This window comes from Pipistrellus hanaki (assembly GCF_964339955.1).
Source record: "Pipistrellus hanaki genome assembly, chromosome: 5".
In the NCBI taxonomy this organism is placed as follows: Eukaryota; Metazoa; Chordata; class Mammalia; order Chiroptera; family Vespertilionidae; genus Pipistrellus; species Pipistrellus hanaki.
In genome coordinates, this window is record NC_140507.1 from 102,243,608 (window position 1) to 102,264,448 (window position 20,841).

At 53.7% G+C, this 20,841-nt stretch overlaps 1 protein-coding gene across 1 annotated transcript; it reads right to left on the reverse strand.

Annotated features, from left to right (window-relative positions):
• Nucleotides 1-11,981: 11,981 nt before the first annotated feature.
• On the reverse strand, nucleotides 11,982-18,555 carry MAD2L1 (mitotic arrest deficient 2 like 1). Its single transcript, XM_084883441.1, has 5 exons — nucleotides 18,386-18,555; nucleotides 17,362-17,508; nucleotides 14,525-14,645; nucleotides 13,334-13,437; nucleotides 11,982-12,775 (listed from the first exon to the last, which is right to left on the reverse strand). Exons 1-5 carry the CDS (start codon nucleotides 18,456-18,458, stop codon nucleotides 12,603-12,605), a joined length of 618 nt encoding a protein of 205 aa, XP_084739567.1. The 5' UTR covers nucleotides 18,459-18,555; the 3' UTR covers nucleotides 11,982-12,602.
• Nucleotides 18,556-20,841: the final 2,286 nt, after the last annotated feature.

Sequence of the window (20,841 nt, forward strand, 5' to 3'; positions counted from 1 at the left end):
ATGACACGGCGTTTCGTGGTGTCTCTGGAATCTGCAGCGTGTCTGCACACACCTCTGCATGAAGGTTGAGTTGTTTCTGTTAGAGGCACGCGAAGGGAGAGGATATATGAGCATATAATTAGAGAGAATGTTCTACAAAATGAATGTGTCCTAATTTATAATTTAAAAAAGGGGGGGTAAGATTTGAGTCAAGGTTAAATATTGAAAAGTTACCAAAATAAATAAATAAATAAATAGATAGATAGATAGATAGATAAATAAATAAAAGAAATGAGGAATTACAATTTTATATTTAAGGGAAATAAAACCCGTAAGTTTAATTAAACAAGAAAACAAAACACATAGAAATACTGTAGCTGAGCCCAGCCAGCGTACTCGGTGTTTGAGTATCAGCTGGTTTGCGTGTTGTGTCAGCCGGAAAGCTCCCCCAATCCGGGCAGCCCCTGGGCTCAGGCCTGTAGCGCGAGGGGAACCCTTAAAAGGCTGAAATTCCATTACGTTTTGTTTGCTGGAGCAAGAGGAGATGGAGCAGAGCTGGTGAGGCCAAGGCCGCAGTACACAGAGCCCAGCGGGTCAGGAGACCCTGGGACGGCTCACTGTCTCGGTCACCCTAGCGAGGGGATGGCCCCAGGGGCCTGGCCAGACACCAGCCAGAGTCACCCTGAGCTCAGGAGTTCAGTGAAGCAGATTGCCCTTCCGGACGTGGTGAGCCTTGTCTAAGCAGAGGACGGCCTTAAGAGCAAAGGTTCCCCGAGAAGGAAGTGAGCCTCAGAGCTGCTCCAGGAACCCCTGCGAGTCCCTCCCTGTGGACCGGCGTGCGGAATTCAGACTCAAGGCCGGAGCACCAACGCCGGCCTGAGCTCCTGGCTGCCTCAGACTGCACACACGGCCTCATGGCTGTGTGAGCCAATTCCCTGCCATAAAGCGCTCCCTTCCTCCTCCTCCCTCCCCTCCCTCCCCCTCCCCTTCTCCCTCCCCCTCTCATACTGAGTACCACAAGCAAAGCAAAGGGGTGAGCGGGCGCAGTGTAAGGTGCACCTTCAAGCCCTGCATGGCCTTTGGAGTCCCATCTTCTCCACGTTTCCAGCCTCACTTCCCGCACCCCTCTGCGTGTGGCCTTGGCTTTGCCGCAGTGGGTCCTATGTCTGGGACACCAAGTCTCTGGGTAAAAGTCACATTTTTTTCCCTTCAAAATTCAAATTTTATCTTAAGGGTAATACCTTCTGATCTTAAATTGTAGCCATTTACAGCTCCTTAAAAACCACGTGTGAGTGTGTGTGTGTGTGTGTGTGTGTGTGTTTGTGAGTGTGTGTGTGAGTGTGTGAGTGTGTGTGTGAGTGTGAGTGTGAGTGTGTGTGTGTGTGAGTGTGTGTGTGAGTGTGTGAGTGTGTGTGTGTGTGTGTGTATGTATGTGAGTGTGTGAGTGTGTGTGTGTGTATGTGTGTGTGTATGTGTGTGTATGTGAGTGTGTGTGTGAGTGTGGTGTGAGTGTGTGTGTGTGTATGTGTGTGTGTGTGTATGTATGTGAGTGTGTGAGTGTGTGTGTGTATGTGTGTGTATGTGAGTGTGTGTGTGAGTGTGTGCGTGTATGTGTGTGAGTGTGTGTGTGTGTGATTGTGAGTGTGTGTGTGTGTGTATGTGAGTGTGTGAGTGTGTGTGTATGTGTGTGTATGTGAGTGTGTGTGAGTGTGTGTGTGTGTGATTGTGAGTGTGTGTGTATGTGAGTGTGTGTGTGTGTATGTGTGTGTATGTGAGTGTGTGTGTGAGTGTGTGCGTGTATGTGTGTGAGTGTGTGTGTGAGTGTGTGTGTGAGTGTGTGTGTATATGTGTGTGTATGTATGTGATTGTATGTGTGAGTGTGTGAGTGTGTGTGTGAGTGTGTGTGAGTGTGAGTGTGTGTGTGTGTGTGTGTGAGTGTGTGTGAGTGTGTGTGTGTGTGTGTGTGTGTGTATGTATGTGTGCGCTTTGGAAAGAAACCTGAGCTTGCTCTGTGAAGACAGAAGGTGAGGCCGGAGGGGATGGCTCCCTCCTCCCGGGCTTGCAGGGGTGGCCTCTGGGGGCACCGCCGGGCAGGCATTCCTGGAGGCTGCACGGAGGTGAGATGCGTGGAAGCTGCTTTTTCTGGGAAAGGCACCCCGGGTTCCCAGACTCCCCTTCCCTCAGTCCGGCCCTGGAAGCCATGTGGCTGGGGCTCCCATGGCTGAGGTCAGAGCCAGGCCGGCTGCCGCCCCTCAGCCTGCGGCATGTGGGTCCGCAGGGCAAACACGGAGGGTGAGCCCTCGGTCCGGGGGTTGTATGCTGCACATCCTCAGGCACTTGCAGCGGCCACGCCATGCTGGCCGCCCATCCCTGTCCCCAGTGTGATGGACAGGCCAGTGTCTTCCCCAGTCACCCCGACTTCCCAGTGCCTGCGCCCACCTTCCCGTGCGGGCCCTGCCCCCTGTGTGTGCAGGGAGCACGCCCATGCTGCCTGCCCCCGGGCCCTGTCCTGTTATTAATAGCGAGCTAATTATCGCAGATTCGGAAGGAGCCGTCACTCACACTATTCCGGGAGGCCCAGGACACGTATTTTAAGAAAATGAGGACGCGGGCAGGAAGGAGCTGGCACTGAGGAGGCGCGCTGGGCCGCCTGAGATGACGAAGGGAACGCATCGCCGCGGACACAGCGGGCGTGTTCGCACAAACCCGTCCGGGAGGAGCCGGAACTGGGCCAGGCCTCCGGGGCGGGAGCCGGGGGCTGAGGGACAAAGGGACACAGCTCAGTCATCCACTGACACCGGTCTTTCCTGGCTGAACACCGTTAGTGCAGGCCATGGATGAAACAATGAAGTAAAAGTTATGGAGGCCTGGCAGGCGGCCAGAGAAAAGGGTGCGGGAGTCCCTGGAGCCGGGCCAGGGGCCACGCGCTGGAGCAGCAGCTGGGCTGTGAAGTATTCTTGGGGTTCTCCTGGGGCCTGGCCGTCCAGTCTCTGTGACACTCCGGGCTGGGCTGCCTGCATTGTGTTCCCGCCTAGCAACATCGCTGGGAGCGCTGTCCACTCCGACCCTGGCGCTCTGCCCCCGCTTCTGCCACCTGAGAGGGGGCCTCCCCTCCACAGAGAGGCAGGGGGCTCCTGCACTGCCCCCTCCCCCCCTCTGCTGCCCTCACTGAGGTTGTTAACTTTCGGGGCTCTGCCCTGGGCGGTGAAGCGGGAGTGACATTGGCATAAATGATAAGGGAAAAAGTATTTGAATGCGATATTTTTCAGTCAAATTGTAAAAAAAACATTCAAATACTGTGCACAGCCTGCTGTCCACCCTGAGCAGAACTGCCCCTCGCCAGCCACGTGCCCGGCTCCGGTCTGTGCGCGCACGGCCCGGTGTTTCCTCTTGCTGATGATGCTGGTGGGGACCCTGCACAGCCGCCCGCTTCCAGAGGACACTGAGCTGACAGCAGCCCGGGCAGCCCAGGCAGACGCTGGCTTCCACCCTCCTCGGTCTCGTGCCCGTGCCCGTGGCCCTTCGGGGCTTCAGGGCGGGTGTGCTCGGTCTCCACAAAACCCTCGTCCCCAGTCCTCCACGCGTGTGGTCTCAGGGCTCCGGTGAGCCCGGGAGCAGCGGGTAACCCCGGCCCCCGCCCCCCCCTTAGCGGTCACCGTTTTCCTGCGGGCGCTTCGCCCACCTCGGCAGCAGGTGACCTGAATCACAATGAAAAAGGGAGGGTGAGTGCCAGGGTCCAGCAGGGCCAGCTGCCGGGCCCAGAGAGCCGCCCAGGGTCTTACAGGGGCCCGGGGACCGCAGACGGGAATCCTCAGAAGCTGGTGTTCTAGAAGGTGGGCTGTGACCAGAGGGAACACGGCGAGGACAAAAAGCACCCGAAACCCTGACTCCGGGACATGCTCCGGGCGCTCTGAGCTCCCTCCTGCCCTGAGGGTCTGCCGTCGTCCGGTGGGGAGAGGAGGCAGCTGGGGAAATGGGGCCATGGGCTGCAGCTGCAGGAACGGCTTTGGTTTGCTTGTTTTTCACTTTTCCTTCTACAGGAAGGAACACACACACACACACAGACACACACACACACACACACACACACACACTCACGACTTAAAAAACCAAACAGTGCAGAGAAATGAAAAGAACGTTCTCCAGCTGACCTCGCTCCCCACATCCCGTTTCTAGTCCAGCTCCGGCTTTCAAACACATCTGTGCTGTGCGTGTATCCCCTCTGCCCCCCCTCCCCCAACACTGCTCCTGCTTCCATTCTTGGTTTCTCCATTCCAGTTCCTGTCCCCCGAGAGGTGAGAACTGGTCCGGTGTCTTCATCTGGCTCCTCCTCGGCCGTCCACTCCGTGACTGGGTTCCTCGGTGGTTACCGTCACGTGAGGCTGTGCTCAGGCTCTCCATTGAGCTGCATCATTTCGGCCGGCTGTCTCTATCCTCGCTGCCTACGGTGAGACCCTCTGTGTCTGAGATCACCGCCCTCGCCGCCCGCTGCCGTAGCATTCGGGCTCCCGTCTTTACTTACGTTTTCTGTGTCCCTGTCAGTCAGCGTCTCTGGCAGAACCATCATTGTCTTTCAAATGTTTGTGAGTTAATTCGCCACAAACTGAAAAGGCATTGGTGTCATTCCAACCTTGTGACTACTCATTCCTGGAGGACACGCTGCTCTGTCATCCAGAAAACAGGGCAACCGTATGTCATTGGAACGGAGAGATGAGCGCTCCAAGTGTCAAGGTCAAGTGGGATTCCTTAGACTCAACCTCACAGACTTCCGGTGGAAGCACTCACCGGCCGGGGACCCTGTTCTCTCCAGGAAAGCTTCTCCTCTGGCTGTTCTTCTCTCAGACCTGCCCACCCTTTGCTTCCTGACTTCAAAGATGTGTTTGGCTTCTTCAGATCAATTTTTTTGTCTGTTCTCCAGGAGTCAACTGTTATGTCTGTTCCATGGGGTCTTCTCTCAGTTTCCTGCTGTTTTCTTCTGAACTTTGGATTGTTTTTGTAGGTGTGCAGGTGCGATGGGAAAGGTTGAGACCAGTGTCCTGTTTTCCATGGGTCCGTGGACCGCCCCATGGAACGAGGAGAGGGAGGGCAGGGCTGTGACAGATGCCAGGGGAGCTATGTCAGGTGCATGCAGGTGTTTGTTCATCATTCTCTCCTTCCAGCATCGCGTCTCTGTGATCAGTTCCGATTGATGCCCATCCGAGTCCCAGGGCAGCTTTCTAGGCTCTCTTCAGGGTTCTGCTTCTCAGATCTGGGAAACTATGTTTATTTCTAAAAAAGCACTGTGACTATTTTTTTAAAATTCTATATAATAAAGAGGTAATATGCAAATTCACCATTATGCCTTCACATAAGATGGCTGCCCCATGTGGTCACAAGATGGCCACCACAAGATGGATGGTAGGGTAGGGCAGTTGTGGGTGATCAAGCCACCAGGGGAGGGCAGTTAGGGGCGACCAGGACAGCAGAAAAGGGCAGTTGGGGGCAATTGGGCCGGCAGGGGAGCAGTTAGGCATCGATCAGGCTGGCAGGGGAGTGGTTAGCGGGTGATCAGGCCGACACATAGAAGCAATTAGGGTCAGTCAGGCAGGCGAGCAGTTAGGAGCCAGCAATCCCAGATTGTGAGGGGGATGTCCCACTGCTGGTTTAGGCCCGATTGATGTGGGATTGAGCCTAAACGGGCAGTGGGACATCCCCCGAGGGGTCCCAGATTGGAGAGGGTGTAGGCTGGGCTGAGGGACACCCCTTTCCCCCCCCCCCGCCTCCCCGTGCATGAATTTCATGCACTGGACCTCTAATATGCATTTGTATAGATGCCAGAGAGGAAGGGAGAGGGAGAGAGAGATAGAAACATCAGTGATGAGAGAGATTCATTGTTCGGCTGCCTCATACATGCCCCACACTGGGGATCGAGCCTGCAACCTAGCATGTGCCCTGACCCGGAATGGAATCTTGACCTCCAGGTTCATAGGTTGATGCTCATTGGGGTGGCTGATACTTACATGCAACCAGGGTTGTGAGTGACTGGCCCTGAGGTGTCCTTTGGGAAAGATGTGGTCTGATTTCTGAGACCATCTTCTGCTTGGAGTGAAGCAAAGGGCAAAGGAGTCAAAACGTCTTGGGAAGACCAGGGAGCTTTGCTGAGCCATGGGCTGCAGTCCCTGTACGTATAGCAGCTACAGCTTAGCTTCTCCCCAAATGCTCTCACGTCCATGAAAGAGCTCTAAGCGGAGTCACAGTGAGAGCGGCTGCTGTGGTGTACTTCATTGGACATTTCATTTTGGGACCATCCTTTTGCGTGTCTTTTGTGGTCTGAGCCCTGGGAGAGTAGAACTGCTTGGGATGAACTTTGCAGAGGCTGACGAAGCCCCGCCCACTCCTGTGAGGGACTGGCGGGGACCAGCTGCAGCCAGGAACCGAGGCTGAGCCAGACCCTCCGCTGAGCTGGGCCAGCTGTGTAAATTGGGAACAGAGGCCGTGACTCTCATTTCTGTGGCTTTTGTTTGCACATGCAGTTGGTTTGAGGGGAAGCTGGGTAATAAGGAGTTTCTTTCATATTGTTCACATTTGGCACAATTCTACGTTGTTGATTAAGCCTTTGTGCTCGTTTGAAACGCTCTGGTGAGCTATTTTGGACATCGTGCCTGGGCATCGTTAGTGGTGAGAAATGGACCAGGGAGGGGATGTTTGGCTCGGGGTGCTGCCCAAGTCCTGTGAGACTCTTAGGGCACAAGGCAGACAGCTGCAGAGGGGCTGCGGGCAGGAAGCGGGGGGTCAGGACGGTGAGAGCAGCAGCGTGTGAGCATGTGGCTGCCTGCTGGGGGCTGGCCCACCCAGGCTCATGCTGGACGGGCCCAGGTACCACGGGCCTTCCTTCTGTGCCAGCGGTGGGGAACCTTTTTCCGCAAAGGGTCACTTGGAGATATATATATATATATACATATATATATATATATATATATATATATATATATATATATATGATTTTTACAGAGAGGAAAAGAGAGGGATAGAGAATTGGAAACATCGATGAGAGAGAATCATCAGTCAGCTGCCTCTTGCACACTCCCTACTGGGGATGTGCCCACAACCAAGGTACATGCCCTTGACCGGAATCGAACCTGGGACCTTTCAGTCCGCAGGCTGACACTCTATCCACTGAGCCAAACCGGTTTTGGCCATTTGGATATTTGTAACATCATTCGAGGGCCATAAAGAAAGATCCACTTAAAAATTAGCCTGCAAAAATAATAAAATAATGAAACACACTCACACACACATTAGCCTGCTTTATGTGGTCAAACCTGTAGTTTACCCACGCCTAATGCCTTGGCAGGGCCACACCAAATGACTTCCCGGGCCTCACAGGGCCCTGGGGCCAGACGTTCCCCACCCGTTATGTGGGCCATCTTCACCATTTTTCTGTATTTGCAGATCTCCCATACTCCTAGTGATATATTTTTCTTTAAATGTCCAATGTGTACTTTTTTTTTGCTCGTGATAACATTATCTTTTACTGAATACAGATTAAAAATACATACATAATTACATTACATAAATACACCAAATAACCAGAGAAATACATCACATAATGACCTAACTACATTACGTAATCGCATAGAAATGTCTGAAGCTCCCTGACCACATGCTATCCAGGTCAACTCACATGACACCGCGGGGCCCTCCCTGTCCAGAGGCTCCGGGGGACAGTGGGGAGACGGCTGGCTGGGAGCCGGGCTGGGCATGCGCTCTGGGGTTTGAATGGGGCGGATTCCCTCCCCTCCCCGAGCCTCAGCGTCTCCATGTGTGAATCAGGGCTGAGAGCCTCCGGGGCTGTTCTGAGGACGGAGGCCAGCGTGTCAGGCACTGACTGGAGGCCTGACCCCCTCCCCGGCCAAATCGAGCTGAAGATATTCTAGGAGGGACCGTTTCTCCTGCAAACATCCCCTCCTCCTGGCTGCCCTCTGGGACTCAGCCGGCCTCTGAGCCCTCCATTTGGATGGAGGCCTCTTTCTCCCTCCGCTTCCCTCTCCCCCGGCCTGGACTGAGGTTCTGGGCTGCTCCTTCCTCCAGGGGACTCCTCACTGGGACTCAGACTGCCTCCCTCTCTCCGCCTGGCTCTCCCCAGACAAGAGCACAGGCTGTGGTCCGTCTTCCTCTTCCCACCAACCCAGCCCCTTGGCTGGGAGGAGGCAGGCTGGCGGGGCCGGGTGTGAGGCACCCACAGGCGATGCTCATGGCTCCGGCACTCTGAGCCGCTCCCACGGAGCCCTGCTGGCTGCCCGGCTGCACACGGCTCCCAGAACGGTGGCTCGGACGGCAAGTGGTTTGGATGCCACACACCAGGCCTCTCAAAGCCAGGACCCCCGCCTCCTTTGGTCGAGGAGCTGCCGCTCAGCGAGGACCTGGCTGTGTCCCTCTCGGGATGGCTGTGGAAGAGGCTGAGCTCTCTCCGGGCAGGGAAATGGAGTCTGGGAGGCCCTGCGGCTTGGAGCCCTCGCCAGCAGATAAGACTCCAAGACAATAAAGATTGTGATCTGACGACGTTCCTCTGTGCTAATGAGCTTTCCTAAACGGTGCAGATAAATGTGGACAGGAATGGACTTGATACAAATAAATGGAAATATTATGTTTCTCCAGATAAAAATAGATCAAATGGCACGGGGACAGAAATAGGCGGAACGGTCACGTAAACTGTCCGAGGTCAGCTGACATTCTCTCCCCAGGCCGTCCTAATAGTTTTGTTGCCAGGGCTACAGTGTTTTTGCCATATCGGAGCAGGCCTGTCAGCTCTAATGGAGATGAAGCAGCGTTCCCAATAGGATTTTTAAAAATAAGCATCGGCTAATAGTGCTGGCCTGCGGAGCCATGTTCACGAAGAACGGAAAGATCTCGAAAGATGTTTTCAGATCGGAGAACTAATAGAATTTGAAGTTCAGCAGACAAGTTCTGTTCCACAGGTTTTCCAACACAAGCTCGTATCATGGTTACCTCGAACAAAATAACTTGAAATGTAATTTCGTACATTTAATAAAAAAAGAAATATAAACGGTTTACACATTAAGCCAGAACATTAATTCCCCAGAGAATAACTGAGGTTACTTAACGAACAATTCTTCCGATTCGTTGGAAAACGGCATGTCACAGCTGCTCACAAGCTCACCCCTGACTTATCCTTAACGCAGGGAAGGTCCAGGAGCGAGTCTCCTACCTTCTGGTCAGCCCTCTGAGGAAAGCGTAAGCAGCCAGGTTCCCCAAAGGTCAGTAAAGAAAAGCCAGTTTGCTCTGGACACATGAAGCATGAGCATCGAGTGAAATGATTCATGTGAAAGAACAGATGCTGCACTTCCCCCTGACGTGTTTGTGTTTTTGTAGCCGGAAATCTCAATGTTAATTTCTATTAAGAAAAACTGATTATAGTCTTTAGCATCAAAAGAAATTCATCCTAAAATGAATATTACACTAGTGACATCTGGTGGAGAATACTGGTGTTACAGTGTAGAATTATACAGCTATTCTGATCTTGAGTGTATACAGTATTTTCTGGCGTATAAGACGACGTTTGAAACAAAAGTCAACCGAAAATCAGGGGCAGAAGACCAAAATTGCACAAAAATTACCTGCAGATCTTGACGGCAAAGTAAGTCTTTTCTTTGAAGTGGGGGGTAGTCTTATACAGCGAATATAGGCCTACACCTATGCTTTAACGGTAAAATTAGGGGGTCATCTTATACGCCAGAAAATACGGGTAATAAAATTAAGATAGATTTTAACAGACTACGCAATAAAATAAAAAGAGAAAGTAAAAAAAAAAAAATGTCTAGGTGGACACCAGCATTATGAAGCTAATAACTGTTGGGTCTGTATTCTAAAGTGTACAGGAGGGTAATGAACCTGAGAAACGCGAACGCATCCTAATATTGTATAAAGCTGGCTCGGCCCCCGTGGTTACAGTGACTGAAAGTGGAGGCACAGAGCCTTCATGCTGGTTCGTCTCCCCATGCGCCGTGGCCCCAGGAACCTCCCTGAGGTCTGCAGATGGGAGTCCTTGAACAGCCAGCAATGTGTCAGGGAGGACCTCCAACTTGAGACATGGATGGAGGCAACAGGGGATGTTTGAAATGCTGAGCCTTACACATCAGGAATCACACACTCTGAGCCAGGTGGGGGTGGATACTTGTGGCCCGAAGAGCCAATGGGATGGGTCACAGGTCCGAGGCCACAGCCCACGCCAGGCCAGCCCTGTGTGCGCGTCACTGCTCGCAGCCCGCAGGCACCTGGTAGCTCTCTGTTACCAGATGGACTGTGGAAGGACACTGCGGTGCTCAGGGCACCCTCCTTTACTTCATGGCCCCAAGCACAAGGGTAGAGAGGCTGCCAATTCAGAAATGCCCGAGAAACCATCGAGTGTCTCCTCAATGGCAAAGGTAGTAGGTGTGGGCAAAACCAGTGTGCATAGGCCGAGGTCCTACCCAGCTCCAGGAGTCCACTGGTGATCTTGGAACGATCCTATTATCCCGCGGATAAGGGCTGGCGACCCTATGGCAAGGGCTTTCTTGTTCCAACTAGGGCCTCAGGATGCAGAGTGAGTCTTAAAGATGAGGTTCAAGCCCTGACCAGTGTGGCTCAGTGCTCATCCACCCGTGTCTGAGGCACTGCCAGGGCCGGCTGGAGCGGGTATAAGCCCACGTGCCTGCACAGCCTCAGCTGTCACCTGGCCCTTCACAGATGGTGCACAGCCCAGATCTGAGATCCCTTCAGTCAGATTTCTGTCTGTCCGTCTCCCTGGGAGCGCACTTTCTGCCAATGAAATGGCTCCGCCCTGAGCAGGGCTCCAGTCTGGAGTGCAGGAAGGGTCAGAGCTCGGACAGCCACCACTCCTCAGTGGGAGATGAGACGTGTGTGTCCACACGCATGGGAAGGAGACAGGCCCAGTCCCCTGCGGACTCGCAAGGAAGTTCGACCTTCTACTTAGCAAAAGCCGGCTGGTCCAGAGGGCGTGTCTCCGTGGAAACGCCCCCGGAGGCCTGACCTCTCCATCTCACTTGGGGGCCTGGGCAGAGGGTCCTTCAGGGGCTGTCAGACCTGTGAGCTCATCTGGTGTTCTCATTCCTCCAGCCAGCCTCGTCCAAGGCCAGGCCTAGGCATCGCCCTCTTGTGGAACCTCGTCTTTTTTAATATATTTTATTGATTTTTCACAGATAGGGAGAATGAGCTAGAAACATCGATGAGAGAGAATCATTAATCAGCTGCCTCCTGTCCACCCTCTACTGTGGATGTGCCTTCAACTAAGGTACATGCCCTTGACTGGAATCGAACCTGGGACCTTTCAGTCTGCAGGCTGATGCTCTATCCACTGAGCCACACCGGTTAGGGCTGGAACCTCATCTTTAAGACTCCATCTTTGCATCCTGAGGCCTACACCACCCTAGCTGACACAAGAAAGCCCTTGCTATAGGGTCGCCAGCCCTTATCCGCAGGATAATAGGATCGTTCCAAGATCACCAGTGGACTCCTGGAGCTGGGTAGGACCTCAGCCTATGCACACTGGTTTTGCCCACACCTACTACCTTTGCCCTTGAGGAGACACTTGATGGTTTCTCGGGCATTTTTGAATTGGCAGCCTCTCTACCCTTGTGCTTGGGGCCATGAAGTAAAGGAGGGTGCCCTGAGCACCGCACTGTGTCCCTCCACAGTCCATCTGGTAACTAAGAAGTTACCAGGTGCCTGTGGGCTGGGAGAACTGGTGTGGAAACACTGGACAAAGCCGTGACTCATGTCCCCAGGGGGCGGAGCTAGACAGCACAAAGTCTGTCACACTAAACACATTTAAACCTCAGTGCGAGATGAGCTGCTCATCTGGGGAATCGTCCACTGAGTACTTCCAGACTATGGTTGGCTGTGGGCACCTGAAACCATGGAAAGCCACACCCAACGGGGAACTACTGCACTGAGTCCACCTCAATCGCTAGGTAACTGGAGTTACACCACACCCCTGAAAGGTATTTTAGGACAAATTAAAAACATGCACATGTAACTTTATTTATCATCGTCATTTAAAGCTTGATTTTCTAAAACACACAACGACATTAAGAGTTCTGTATCAGCAGAATTGAAACAGGAGAAATGGCGACAGATTTGTGTCAATTATATACATTAAAGTCAGGAAATTGGGGGTTTTTCAATATGGAAACTAAACAAAGAAATGAATGGCAGAAGGACTTGCTAAGAAGACTGTTACAGGGGCTGATCAGTTACTTGGAACTAAACACAGATTGTGACTATTCAGACTTCTCTTGCTGTTCCACGTTCACCTAGACTCGCAGTCAGGCTACTTGACCGGAAGTTCTGATTTAGGAAGGCATTTAGCTGAATAGCAAAGGTTTCTCATCTCCAGTTTCCACCTTCAGAGGAGCTGGCGTTCCAGTGCTGATGGGATCTGCTGGTTCCCTTGGAACAGTGCCAGCCCTATGGGAATCATGTCAACCCCACAGAAAGCCAAACCAGCACCCACAGATGGAACAGTACGAAACGCACAGCCCCTCCTCAAAGTTATCAATGAAACAGAACAAGAACTACAGCTGGCGCGGTCTCGGGAACACGAGTGGGATCCATTACCGGCTCCCTCAGTCGGTGACAGGGATCTTGTAGGCCACCATGCTGTTCACTTTGTGGATGGTCGTCGTGAAGGAACGCAGGCGGACCTGCTCGGAATTGGCAATGAACTGGGGTCCGGACTCTTCCCACTTTTCAGGGACAACCAAGTCTTTGTCTGTGTAGATCAGCAGGTCAAAGGAACCTACATTGGGGATAAGATCATTGAGGTGCATCGTAACCCTGCCCTGCCTGTGTCCATCTGAGTGATGGGCAGTGAGAGGACAGTGTGGCCTAGTCTCTCATCACCCACCAGGTTATCGCTCTTCCTCAATGGAAATTTATTTCAGTGCAGAAAACACTGCATTCCTTATACGTTATCTCATGAAAAATTCAAGTTTTGTTTTTCTAACAAGAAAACCATTATAAATATTTGCCAAGTGTCTCATCACATGAAATGGCGTGTGGACTGCGGGACGCGCATGCTGCTCAGTGCTGCAGGAGCCGGGAGCTGTGCGGTGCGTGAAGGAGTCGCCCAGGAGAGCAGACATCAATGGTGACAGAAGTGACACCAGACTGCGGAATGCTTTCAGCCCTCTCCTTAGCATCTCCACGTTTTCTGGAATGCATCACACGACTCTTGCTTTAGAATGCTTCCTTCCCCATCACAGCACGTATGGACAGCTAAGAGAACATTTAATGAAGGGACAATTCTTAAAGCCACAGCTCAGTCTTCAGCCCGAGAGGAGCTGTAATTACTTACAGGAAGCTTCCAGCAGCGGCAGGAAGGTCACAGTGGCCGTGATCTGTCTGATCACCGAGCGGATCTCGTCCTGGATGGCTTTCTGAGACTTCTCTCTGGGCGCACTGTCACGAAAACCAAACCAACGCACTCATTTTCCAGTTATAACACTATTTCAAACATTGATAGGATGATTTCCCTGGTGAAATGCTTCCAAGTCAATTAAGTCAACTTCAAGAAGCTCATTTTCCTTTAAATGAGTCTCAGTACGTCCTGAGGACCTGTCCTAGGGGCACCATGTATGTGCTATTTCATTTATCCTCCCACTCATCTACTAGAATCAGAGGCGTAGCACATCTGTCAGTGTTCCCGTTAGGAAACCACACGTCTGCAAAGTGAAGCAGCCCGGAGCATTGGAAACACGGGCTGGGTATAACCACCTGGCATTTTTAGTGATGCCTGATGCCTACTTCCCTACCGCCTCCCATAGTTCTTACGGCCAGACGTTCCCTAACAGACCGAAGGCTTCAGGAGCAAACTCGACTTCCTGAGAAACGTGCTGAGCTCACAGCTAAGCCGCCCAGACAGTGCTGGACGCCAGCAGCTCCCAGCGGCGCTTCCCCCGGGGTCTAAACACTTAGAGCAGTACAGAGAGGACCAGAGCTGCACCGGAACCTGCAGAGTCGTTCACTGGTCGGCAGACTCATTCAGCCACAGAGCCAGATACCAACAGTACGATGGATTGAAATTTCTTTTGAGCCAAATTTTTTAATCTTAAACTTCTTCTAGCACCACTTCTTCAACAGACTCGCCCAGGCCGTGGTATTTTGTTGAAGAGCCACACTCAAGGGGCCAAAGAGCCGCAGTTTGCAGACCACAGGTATAGGATTATCCCTTTGGTTAAAAATACCTTCAAACGCCCCTGAGTGGCCCACCTAGCAAACCATGTGCAGCTCTGCACGCTCCCCACAGACACTGCGGTCTGGGCTTCTCCTCCGCAGACTGCAGGGAGCAGGTAACTACACTGTCTGTACAAACCAACGACTGCTCCCCTCAGCAAGCCTCTTCCCCAGGGCACTCACACAAAGCAACACGTTAGGAACAAAGTTTACCTTAAAGAAACTAATTCACTATAACCAGGACTCATTTTCATAGAGAAAACAAGTTTTGGAAAAAGCACACGAAGGTGGAAATAACTTAATTCACACCCACCTGTCCTCTCTGGCCGTCTTGTCGCACTCAATGTCAAACTGCCACCTCTCCAAGACCTCCCCGTCTTCAATGTTGGAGATGACCACCACCAGCTTCTGCACCGAGCACTTGTACAGCCAGTCTGCAACACGGGCAGCGGGCGCCCTGCGGTCAGAACTCCTCCGGGCCCACACGGGCCGTGCCCACAGCCCGGCCCGCTCCCCTCAGCTGTGCGGTGGGGACAGCGCAGGGAGCAGTGACCACGCGGCCCTCCCTCTCGTTCATGGCAAGGACGCGGGATGGGTGCTGATGGGAGCATCGTACCCATCACCGCTGTGCTAACTGCCTGGAGGGTGTGCTGCCCGGTGCAATGAGTGTAGAGCAGGAGGAAGACGGACTGACCCCCGGGAGCTCCATGGGGGAGGCTGGAGGCTGACCCCAAGAACCCACAGCAGCACCCAGCACGTGAACAGGGAAGAAGCACCGGGTCTTCCACTCCACAGGGAAGACAGAGGGAGGACTGCGGGGAGGAGCAGGCAGCCTGGCAGGTGGGCCAATGAAGACATGCCGCTTCCAGAACCCGGGCGGAACTGCTGTTAACGCAGCGCGATGCCACCAGACTCGCATTTCTAATGTCTGGCTGTGATGCGGGGCGTGGACTGCAGGCAAAGGGGAACATGGCAGTAACACAGGCAGAGGTGGTCACGGCTTGCAGGGGAAGCTGGGAGACGGGGCAGTGAGAGGCCAGGGAGAGGTGGTTACACTACAAAGGGTAACTGGACTGCCTGCGAGCTAAGCAAGAGGTGCGAGCCAGGGCAGCGCCCCGCTAGTTCCTGGCTGTAACTGATGTGAAGAGAAGTCACTGAGGCCAGAGAACTGAACGGGGTGACCCTGCTTAGCTCTGTATGTGCCTCTGAAGCACGTGAGACCGGCCACGCAGGTACCGGGCGCCTTCCCCGGGGGCGGAGCCTGGGAGGCCACACAGGCTGCTAGCTGCTGTGCACAGGGTCCTCAGCGCCTACAATGAGACGGGGACTGAGACCGAGCCCTGAAGAAACCTAGAAATTGGGAGTATATTCGGAAATCAACAGTATGTTTTTTAAAGAGGCAGAAAATGCCCTAGTTGGCTTGGTTCAGTGGATAAAGCATCAGCCTGCAGACTGAAGGGCCCTGGTTCGATCCCCAGTAGGGGGTGTGCAGGAGGCAGCCAATGATTCTCTCTTATCGTTGATGTTTCTATCTCTCTCTCCTTCTCCCTTGCTCTCTGAAATCAATAAAAAATATTATAAAAAAATAAAAACCCATTGCTAAAAAAAAAAAAAAAAAAAAAGACAGAAAACAATTTATATTTAAGGCTGTGGGTCACCTAGATCTCTGCTGCACATTCTTTTAAATATTTAAAATATTCTTAGCTTGCAGACAGTACAGAAAACAGGCCATATGCTGGAACTGGCCTCCTGGCCTTGCTGACCCCTGGCACAGACCAACACGTTAGTTCTGAATAGGAGGTGGGATGGTAATGTGAAGGTTTGGGGGTTGGTAATTTTTTTCTCTTAAAATTGGAAATGACCCAAATCGAAACAAAGTCAAAGCACAAGTGAGAACAAAGAGAGTGGACGCTGGGGCGGGTGGTTTCAAACAGACTGAACAATTCACCTCTAAAAAGAATAAGTCCTCCGTTTTAACTAAAACAAAGACAGATGTTACACGGCAAGATGTAGAAATGGGAGATGAAGGTCATGGAGGCAGCTTAGCCATGGTTCATTCCCATCAAACCAAGGTGAAGACAAGATCCCAGCCGCCTCAGCTTCCCGGCCAAACCACCTGGTGCAGCCCTGTGACAGGCTATGGTTAACAAAAATATGGTGAGATTTAAAAAATAAAGATACTTGAAACAAACAAAAAAATAGGATTGTGGATTAAAAAACTGACAAAATGATCACAGTAGCCCTTTCTGGAGCACCAATGGGCAGATGGGGAGAAACATCCCACAACTCAGAAGAAATGGAGGTGAGAATCTCAAGTGGAAAGAAACAGGGCAGAGGAACGAATGGAAGTACAAAGGAGGGAAAGACAGAGGGGAAACAGGGATTGCTCCACAACACAGGAGCTTCTGGAGCTAAAGAAAAGAACAAACTGTTTAAACTCAGGCTGGGCTCTTTTAAGAAGACAAATGGAAACGGGTGAAAAATAAGAACACTCTACTGTGTGTTCTATTACTTAGTTCTTTTTCTTCTTTATTTCTTTGTAGTTCTAGTTCCCACATTGAATGCAGTTTTATTTCCTTGATCTTAACCCTTTGCACTCCGAACCATTCTGGACATTGGCTACCAGCTACTCGACGCTAACGGCGGAAACGTGCGTTGAATTGAATCACTCAATTCCCCGTAATCACTAATAAACTGCAATGTCCCCTGAGAGGGGACATCCGAGTGATATGCTAGAATTCCAATGTCTCCTGAGAGGGGACAGCGGAGTGCAAAGGGTTAATAATGATGGCTTTAGCCTCCATGCAAGTACAGGAAATACATCGGTAAGAATATATAGTGATTTTTTTTCCCCACAGATAATAAAATCCACCATAATTATGTTATGTACAATTCAACTGGTTCCATTTGGCCACACAAATGGCAAAAGTCATTTTTTTAAGGGAGATGATGGAGGCGGTTTTGTTACACCATCTGTCGGATTCCTAATATCAGTTGTGCCATTTGCTTCCGCAGAATGGGAGAGTCACTATGTTTGAGATGGTAGCTTGTTTTACACTGATTTATGTACAGAGCTGACAAACGACCACAGAGTCGCTAGAACACGGGCTCTGGAAGGCCTGCCAAACCCATCCTGCCCAAGGCCCCCACCTTTCAGCTGCTCCACCACGTTGCTCAGGTACTGCATGAGCGCGGGGTCCGTGGTGACCAGCAGGGTGAGGCCGTACTTCTGCACGCGGGTGAAGGTCTCGGACGGGTAGATGCCGCGCTGATACAGAATGCTGTTGATGCCAAACGCTGGAAGCAGAAGAGATGCTGAATGCTACCACCTCCTAACACCGGCACATTAGACATTGAGGTTTCGCTGATAGCATTCAGCTGTCAATGTCTAAACACACGTATCCCTGTGTCTTGCTGAAAGCAGAGTGAGTATAAAGTGCCTCAAACATCCTCAAAATCTTGCTTCTAAGGGAGAGAGATACCTGTATTTCCTTCTCTCTTTTTTAAAATTTCCTTATTGATTATGGTTTCACATAACTGTCCTCATCCCCCCATCCCCATCCCAAACCCCTCCCCACGTATGCCTCCACCCCCTGTTGTCCATGACCTCTGGTCAGGCTCACATGCATGCACACCAGTCCTTTGGTTGACCTCTCCCCTTTGCCCCCACCCTCCCCTGCCTTCCCTCTGAGGCCTGACCAGAGGCGCCGCCTCCCTGGGCCAAACTTCACCTCATGCAATCCCAGCCCAACTCCCAGCACGTGTTAGCGGTGTCACCGCGGGGGCGCCCCAGCAGCCCCATCCTCCCTTCCTCCCCCTCCTCCTCCTCCCTCTTTTAATGTGACTCTGAAGCACCCGAGGCCTCCCTCCCTCCCTCCCTCCTTCCAGCCGGCCCCACCGGGAGGCCCACCTCCGAGGGGCGCCTCCCCAGCGCCGGCTCCCTCCGGCCCGAGCCGCCTGGCGGGCGCCGAGGCCTGGCCGTCCGGCTGCCCGCCGCGGGGTGGGCTCCCCGGCGCTCCGGAGGGGCCGAGGCCTGCGGGCCCCGCGGCGCCGGCCGCCCTGAACCTCCCGGCGAGCCCGCCGCCGCCCTCCCCCCGCCGCCTGCCCGCCGCCGCCCTCCGCGCCGGGGCCCAGGCCCGGGCCGCCCTCCGCCCGCCCTCCGCCCGCCGCTCACAGAAGAACTCGGCCACGATGTCGGCGCTGCCGCGCAGGGTGATGCCCTGCTCCCGGGCCAGCTGCCGCGCCATGGCGAGCCCAGCCGGCGCCCCGCTCCAGGTCCCGCGGAGTCCGGCCCGCGGCTCCCGCCACTCGTTCAAATGTAACGACGCGGCGCGCCCGCCTCTGCGCAGGCGCGCTGGGCCCGCCCGCCGCAGCCCCGCCCCGCGGAGGGCGTCACGCAGGCGCAGAGGACGCGGCCGGCGCTTCCGGGTTGTCCGCTGAGGGGAGGAGTCAGGCTCCGCGGGTCCTGGCCGCTGGGCGGGGCCTGGAAGGGGCGGGGCGGGGCCTGGGATGGGCTGGGCCTGTGCAGAGGCCGCTCCCTAGGCCGGCGGCCAGGCTGCCATCAGCGCAGCCGGTGGCAGATGTTCTCAGGGGGCCCCAGCTGCGCCCAGGTGTCCCCAGTGTGGCCTCCAGGGGGGGAGGGGGTGCGTGCGGCCGCGGGGCCACGCCTCGGGCTGCTTTCCCGGAGCAGAGAAGCAGGCCTGGCGGGGGGAAGAGAGGGGGTAAGGGGGGACCGCAGCCTCATGGAGAGGCCTCCTGGGCCCCCAGCAGGAAGCCATGCAGCCCAGGAGGAACTTCGGGGTGAGAGCAGGGTCAGGGACTCCCCTTGCACGGCTCACTGGGAACCTAGTTTGCCCTGAAAGCGGCTGCGAAGGCTGTTTGGCTGCTTGTAAAGGGGTCTGAGAACCCCGCATGGGCTGTGGTGCTGAACCCCCGGAGCTGCAGCTGGGGTGGCGTCCTGCAGGCCCCGGTCTCATCCCACGTGGGTGACGGAGTTGGAGCTGTGGTTCCAGCATCGAGGCTTTCACCGTCTCTCTGTTGGTCAGAGGCCGCCTCGTGCCTGGCCCAGGTGGCAGCCCTTCCGGAGGCCTGGTCATCTGTGAGCCTCTGCTCACCTGGTGAGGTCAGAGGTCAGCCCCCTCAGGCTCTCCCTGCTGGCCCTGGCCCTGGCCCTGGCCCTGGAGGGCACAGTGTGGGGGCGGACTCCAGGGCAGGGCCAGGGGAGGGTTACATAGGACATGCCCTCTGGGTCCAGGCCACCAGTGTGGGGCCATCTTAGAATTCTGTCTGAAACGATGGCAGATGCCAGACTGATCAGTTCCAGAGTAAAATAGCTTAAGGGGCGATAGGCTCACCGACCCAGTACAGTGTGTCTTACATGCTCCAGTCGCAGACCTTCCAGGAGACTTCCTGGGTCTCATGGTAACACTAGAGGCCCCGGGCACGGATTTGTGCACTGGTGGGGCCGCTTTGCCTGGCCTGCGGGGACTGGGCCAAAACCAGCTCTCCCACATCCCTGAGGGGTCCTGGATTGCCAGAGGCCGCAGGCCAGGCCAAGGGAACCCATGGGAGCATGATTGGAGTGCACGGGACTGGGGGAGCACTCCAGGGCAGCCCCAGCCCTTCTTGCCCAGTCCAATGGGCCAGACCCCAGCAACAAGCTGATCTACCAGTCAGAGTGTCTGCCCCCTGGTGGTCAGTGTGCATCATTGCAATTGGTCTAATTGTGGAACCAAGGGTTGGACACTTAGCATATTGGGCTTTTATTATACTGGACTAGAGGCCTGATGCATGAAATTCATGCACAGGGTGTTTGTGCGGGGGCGCCCCTCAGCCCAGCCTGCACCCTCTCCAATCTGGGCCTCCTTGGGGGATGTCTGACTGCTGGTTTAGGTCTGATAACCGGCAGTCAGACATCCCTCTCACTATCCTGGACCACTGGCTCCTACTTGCACACCTACCTGCCTGGTCACTCCGAACTTCCCCCCCTCCCACTGGCCTGATAGGGCCTCACTGCGTCTGCGTGCAGGCCTGATTGCCCCTAACTTCCCCCTGCCGCTGGCCAGATTGCCTCCAACTACTGTGGCCTGGTTGCTCCTAACTGCTCCACCCCCACCCCCCCTCCCCAGCCTGGTCGCTCTCAACTTCCTCCCTGGCCAGCCTTGTCCCCTACCAGCCTGGTTTCCCCTAACTGCCCCTCCCCCTCCCTCCCCCCCCCCCCCCCGCGCCCCCCCCCCCCCCACACACACACACACTGACCTGCTTGTTCAGTCATTTGGTCTTCCCTCATAACCTTGCCAGCCTGGTCAGAGGCAGCCATCTTGTGAGGGTGGGATGGTCTATTTGCATATTACCTCTTTATTATATAGGATAGTTTGTGATTGATCTGAAGATGCAAATAACTGTTAGTGCAGCTTGCAGATTCTAGAATTTAAAATCCTAGCAAAATACATGTGTTTTTTATATACTAGGTGTACCAGTTAATGTAGACTTTTTTCAAAAGATGAAGTTACACATATATTGATATATGCAATTTGATATATATGCTATTTTGTTGTATTACAGCAAGCTTCAAAACTTCATGTGTAAAATTTGCTGAAGGTGTTAACATCATAAGTATTTTTTATGCTT

Coding starts and splice junctions, on each gene's coding strand:
- MAD2L1 (XM_084883441.1), bottom strand. CDS start 18,458: ATGGCGCGGCAGCTGGCCCGGGAGCAGGGCATCACCCTGCGCGGCAGC. Junction 17,509..18,385: donor CATCGTGGCCGAGTTCTTCT/GTGAGCGGCGGG, acceptor TTCTGCTTCCAG/CGTTTGGCATCAACAGCATT. Junction 14,646..17,361: donor CGTGGTGGAGCAGCTGAAAG/GTGGGGGCCTTG, acceptor CCCGTGTTGCAG/ACTGGCTGTACAAGTGCTCG.